Source organism: Laccaria bicolor, genomic scaffold (assembly GCF_000143565.1).
Source record: "Laccaria bicolor S238N-H82 LACBIscaffold_9 genomic scaffold, whole genome shotgun sequence".
Classification (NCBI taxonomy): domain Eukaryota; kingdom Fungi; phylum Basidiomycota; class Agaricomycetes; order Agaricales; family Hydnangiaceae; genus Laccaria; species Laccaria bicolor.
The window spans coordinates 1,042,346-1,047,632 of NW_001889880.1; the positions used below are offsets into that span (position 1 = coordinate 1,042,346).

Below are 5,287 nucleotides of genomic sequence, written 5' to 3' on the forward strand. Positions count from 1 at the left end.
ATCACCTCTCTCTTTACTAGTGTTTGAAAGTTAGGTTAGTTAACCGGGAAATAACCGGACCTAACCGCAACACTAACCTAATCGCAGTTAGGGTTAGTTGATTTCGAAAATGGAATAACCGGTTATAACTCAGTTCCTCGACCTCCTTCGAGAAACGCTACCACCACACCAGCAGGTGGAAGCATTATCTCAAGCAACATGCCCTCGTCAGCGCCCATTGCTCCTTCGGCCAATGTGCGACCTTCGATATTGCGTTCTCCTTCAAAGAATGTCCCAGCTTCTGTGAACCCCTCAAGTACTCCGCCTTCTGTTCCTCGTCCTCCTTCCCGAAACGCGACTACCACGACAAGTGTTGTTCCTATAAACAACCCAGTCCCGTCTGTTCCTCCTTTGCCAAAACCCTTTTCTTCAGTGTCGAGAACTCCCTCAAGGAAAGCGCCCCCCTCGATCCCTCATGCACCTCCAAGGCAGGAATCTTATTCGACTACCAATTCTCCTAAAAACAATGCCTCTTCTTCAGTTGCTGTTCCTTTGGAACGAAAGGTCGCCCCTCCGGTAATCGCTCCGTCCGAAAGCACGAAACCTACCATGGCAGTTGCAACTCCGATTGTTCCCCTACAAGACGCCTCTTCCGTGCCGACCAAAGCGGGATCGCTACCGCCGAAGGCTCCCGTCAAATCAGCCACAATGGGGACAGAGGCATATACAAATCTTCCAGAACGGCGCGATTCGAGGCGGTTGCAGCGTCGGCGTACCCACGCTCTTGGGGTACGAGATGCACCTGAGGAAGGCATTTTAGGTCGATACTTCGCAAAAGCAATGGAGGTTGGGGTGGTAGCTACTGTCACGAATGCATGGGAAGATCTGAATAGATGGTGGTCCGCATAGAAGGCCAGTACCGCGGTAAACATAAATTTTTAGAGGCCACTTGTCAATGTTTTTGTATGTACGAGTATGTTACAATGTATGTGCTTATTTGCTAGAAGCCTTTAGGCTCCTCCTCCCCAACTTCATCATGCCTCCATCGTCAGAACAGAATTTCCGCAACAATTTATCCCAATTTCGGTGGGCCCGAGGCGCCACCGATGACTCTCAGCAGCAGCAGCCAGCCCCTCAAGCCGCAAATCCATTTTCTCGTTTCTACAACGCCGTCGCCGGAGACTACATCCCACTGCGGTCCAGTGAGCAATCCAACGAGGAGGAGGCATGGTTTGCATTGTCGAGATGGGAGCGGTGTGTAGCTATCCCTATACTTGCACTCCACCATTGACGGTGGACGCCTGCTAGGTTGTTGGGTTTTGGCGTATGCTTAATTGGTGCTGCGGTCTGCTTCTTTGTCGCGTTCCTAACACTTCCATTCCTTGCCATTCGGTGAGCACTTCTCCCTATCTCGCCAGCTTTTCTATTCTAATACTTTACCCTTTAGCCCAGCAAAATTCGCCCTCGCCTTTAGGTAAAATTTGAAGCAATGTCTCTGACAGATGAAGTATTGATGCGCGCCCTCAGCTTGGGTAGTCTGCTCGTCATGTTCGGGTCAGTTAACTTTATATCATGAGAGCATTGATGCTCACACACATTTCAGATTTTCTGTTTTAGTAGGTCCTATAAACCACATAAAACACCTCGTGTCCAAGGAGCGACTACCATTCTCTGCTGTTTATTTCGGGAGTCTTGGACTGACGTCATATTTTTCACTTGGCGTATGTATCACCATTCTTGATTTCAATTATTTATTGACCTTTCTCGAATGTCAGGCTCATCCATGGCTTGGTTCTTTGGTGGTCCAGGTATGTCGTGGTCAACGAATCGGCCTTTCCTTATTTATTTTTGCAATGATAGGTGGTTGCTCTCGTTTCATGTGCTAGCGTACTTCCCAGGAGGGACACAGACGCTGCGGATGGGTGGCTCGTTGGCGCTACGGGGCGCTGGAAGTCTTTTACCCAGGTAGTTGTGTACGTTCTGACCAAACTGCATGTATGAAGCAGGCTTGCTCATCTAATTTATGATATCCATATTATGCCCGCGGAGGAGCCTTATCATCAAAACAAGGATGTTTTAGTGCTCCGAAATTGAGAAATAAATAAACGTTGAAGAATTTTTAGATCCGTACGGTACAATCATCAGCTTCTAACCACCTGCCCGACCTTGCACTGTTTCATCGTGCAATCCAGCACTATCCCGTAACCTGCGACACATTATTTCAATGTAACCCTGGTTGCCTTGCCAATCTTGCCCAAATGACTCGTAATCCTACATTCAATGTTATATTCACGAGCATGCCCACCACATAGGTCGAACGTACCAAATCGAGTGAAGCCAGCCGTTCCAACGCCGGTGCAAGTTTCGCCCCCATCTCAGCTCGAAAAGCTTCCGGTTCAGCAGTAGCCAAGAGTCGCATCGCGTTCGACACTGATACTTTGACTGGCATGGCATTCATGTACCGTGGTTGAGAGTAGTACTCTAGATGACGCCAGATCAGGAGAAGGAGCATTTCCGTCGTGTCTGTGGGTGGTTGGTTAACTCCGAGAATGTCAGTCTTACAAGAGCGACCTTACCAAGCAGAACTTTAGCGTCCATCCGAGCAATGCGTTGCATACGCTCGAATTCTTGACATATTAAAACCCGTTCTTGCTCGACATCAAGGTCCTGTAAAAGGGACTAGCCGTTATTGAATTGTTCACTACCAATGATCACATATGAATTCCAGATTATTTAGAAAAGAAAAGAATTCATGCTTGAGCAGAGCAATGCTGGACCGAAGTATTAAAGTAATAGAGAGTATCTATGAGGTGGAGGCTATCGAGAATTTCGAGAGGGTGACATGTTTTCGTCATTGAACAAATCCGAGTCAGCAGAGCTCTCTGACTCGAGCCTCTTGCGTTTGGCCACTCTGTTAGCCTTTGCTGGTGTCGGAGTTGTTGGTGTTGGTGTTGGTGATTCAGATGCCTTCCGGTGGTAGCTCAAAAGCCCTCTATAGATGTAGAGCTGGGCATGGCTTGCAGGGTGTGTTCCTGTGGGCACCAGTGCTCCTGACCGATGATGCAGTTCGCCACAAATCCTAAAAACAGGAGGTCCTCGTCCCTGGTTGACAGAATGATCCTCGTCGACACCGAGTGAAGTGAACGATAAGGCCCGGTTATATTTCCAGATCTCGTCCTGAAATGTGGTCGCATCGCAGCCCCCAGTGGTGAGGAACCGTCGAAGAGGTTCTGGCGGGGCTTCAAGGGCCAGAAGCTGGACCTTGCCTTCAATGCAGCACATTCCAAACTTTGGCGAGCGCTTCGAACTGGCAGCAAGCTTTTCTGCGAGCCAGTGAAGAGCGCCACAATGAGGACAGGGGATGTCCATGCGGCCCAAGTCATGTCGTTGGGGTGGATCCTGGTACGGTCAGCGAGCTGCTAGGAACAGTTGCCGTGATCTTCCTCGTTGTGACATTGTTCGTGTAGTGGTTCTCCGAGCACCATTTGCTGGATGAGCAGGAATGAAGCCATTAGATACAGAGTAAAAAATGATCTATTGCTATTGACATACATTCTGCCTGACCTGGCTGCTCAATGGTTCGTAAATACACGCCATGGTCTTGTTGATTGTCTAGAGGAAGCATTAGATATAGAGAAGATGAAATGAAACAATGACGTATAGACATACCTTCTTCTCTCTGTCTCGTTCCCGAGCTCGACAACGTTGTTGAGCAAGGGATCTGGCATTTGAATGTTTAGTTTGTGTAGGAGGAGTGGGTTGTGGATAGATCTAGCATTTGAGGCAGTTACAGGTTGAGTAGCAGAAGGTGTGGGGAGTGGATATCTTCCAGAGCCTGCACAACGCGGGGCCTTTCTTCTCGCTCCCGAGCTTGACGCGAGACCTTTCTTCTCGTTCCCGAGCTCGACAACGTTGTTGACCGATAGATCTAGCATTTGAGGCAGTTACAGGTTGAGTAGCAGAAGGTGTGGGGAGTGGATATCTTCCAGAGCCTGCACAACGCGGGGCCTTTCTTCTCGCTCCCGAGCTTGACAACATTGCTGAGCAAGGGATGTGGTATGTGGTGTAGCTTACAAATCCGGGGTGGAAACATGGCCAAGCTGGATTGAGGGCTGTGCAAGACGAAGTTGCCTCGGTGTCAGCGGTTGATAGGATTCCCCACAGGAGAAACTCAAGTTGGAGCTTGGGGTTCATGGGCATAGGGCCAACTCTCTTGAGATGGACCGCAACGTGCAGGTGTCGAAAACGATGGCTAAAATAAAATAAGTATCATTGACAGAAAGCATGCTGTCACCCACCAAATTTCTTGCCAACGAAGCCCTGCAGGCTCGGAGATGAAACCCCATGTGGAACATTCTCGTCCGGCGAGTGGAGGGCACGTTGTCAGCGTGGTGAGCACAAAGATCCTCAATGCGAGTCTCTCGATTCAACACTTGATGACTGAAAGTGCATGCACAAGGAAAGAGTAATGGAAAGATTGAGGAGGATGTTGTGAGGAAGGTTGAATTGAAGGAAGGAGGAAATATGGGATGCGCATTGCGCACGCTGAGTAGTGTGCGTTGGCGTTTGTCTTTGTCGTTTATCTTGTGTCCGTGGGAAAAGCCGATGTCGTTTTATAATATGATGAATCTATGTCACGAAGAATCTAGAATAAAACCTCAGTGGTCTGCACCATCGAAGTAACGATAGGACCCTACCTCTTCCGCACTATCAAGGCCGATATGCTCCTGATTCGATAGCTCAGCGCTGGTATCTGAAATCTGCTTCAAGACTTCCCCCATGTCGTTGCAGAGATCATCCAGGGTGGCAAGGGTATCGCCGACGGTAGGAACGGTTGCTATATCAGGCAACCATTAGGTTTGAGGTTCCACAGCGTTTAATATAAAAACAGACCAGAGAAGTGAGAATCCCTGTCGTCGCGCCGAGGAGTAAGTGTTATGGGAGACAACACCAAAGTAATCTCGGGTTCTAGAGTCACAAATGATGTTAGGAGCGACGAAGGACGGCAGAACAGAAGATACTCGCCTATGAAATTGCTCGCCGCACCGATGTATGTGACCATGCTTTTACGCAGAAGCCGCTGCTTTCTGCGAACGCTGACATCGAATTTCGACTCAGACGCGAAGCCTGTTCGAATTGAGAGAAAAGATGACAAGGAGAGGTTATCGGTCGTACCAAGTGCTCGAGTTTTAGCTGCCTGATGTTCTTGGTCAGTCTGGGGCATGACGCGGATGGAACCTCTTCCTTGTATCAGGTATCTTGTCGATAGGCTGAGAATTGCTGCATGAATTGCTCCAAAACCGGAGTG

At 48.9% G+C, this 5,287-nt stretch overlaps 3 protein-coding genes across 3 annotated transcripts; 1 reads left to right on the plus strand and 2 right to left on the minus strand.

The window, feature by feature from the left end:
• Positions 1-198: 198 nt before the first annotated feature.
• Positions 199-888, plus strand: LACBIDRAFT_319021 (putative proline-rich protein; the record flags this gene model as incomplete). The annotated part of the gene is made up of 1 exon (XM_001879746.1): positions 199-888. One exon carries the CDS (start codon positions 199-201, stop codon positions 886-888), a length of 690 nt encoding a protein of 229 aa, XP_001879781.1.
• A 2,608-nt stretch (positions 889-3,496) lies between these two features.
• Positions 3,497-4,179, minus strand: LACBIDRAFT_319025 (uncharacterized protein; the record flags this gene model as incomplete). The annotated part of the gene is made up of 2 exons (XM_001879999.1): positions 3,497-3,591; positions 3,649-4,179. One exon carries the CDS (start codon positions 4,177-4,179, stop codon positions 3,751-3,753), a length of 429 nt encoding a protein of 142 aa, XP_001880034.1. The 3' UTR covers positions 3,497-3,591; positions 3,649-3,750.
• A 379-nt stretch (positions 4,180-4,558) lies between these two features.
• Positions 4,559-5,286, minus strand: LACBIDRAFT_319026 (uncharacterized protein; the record flags this gene model as incomplete). Its single annotated transcript, XM_001880000.1, has 4 exons — positions 5,005-5,286; positions 4,873-4,947; positions 4,677-4,816; positions 4,559-4,624 (listed from the first exon to the last, which is right to left on the minus strand). The coding sequence occupies exons 1-4, from the start codon at positions 5,201-5,203 to the stop codon at positions 4,559-4,561; spliced, it is 480 nt and encodes a 159-aa protein (XP_001880035.1). The 5' UTR covers positions 5,204-5,286.
• Position 5,287: the final 1 nt, after the last annotated feature.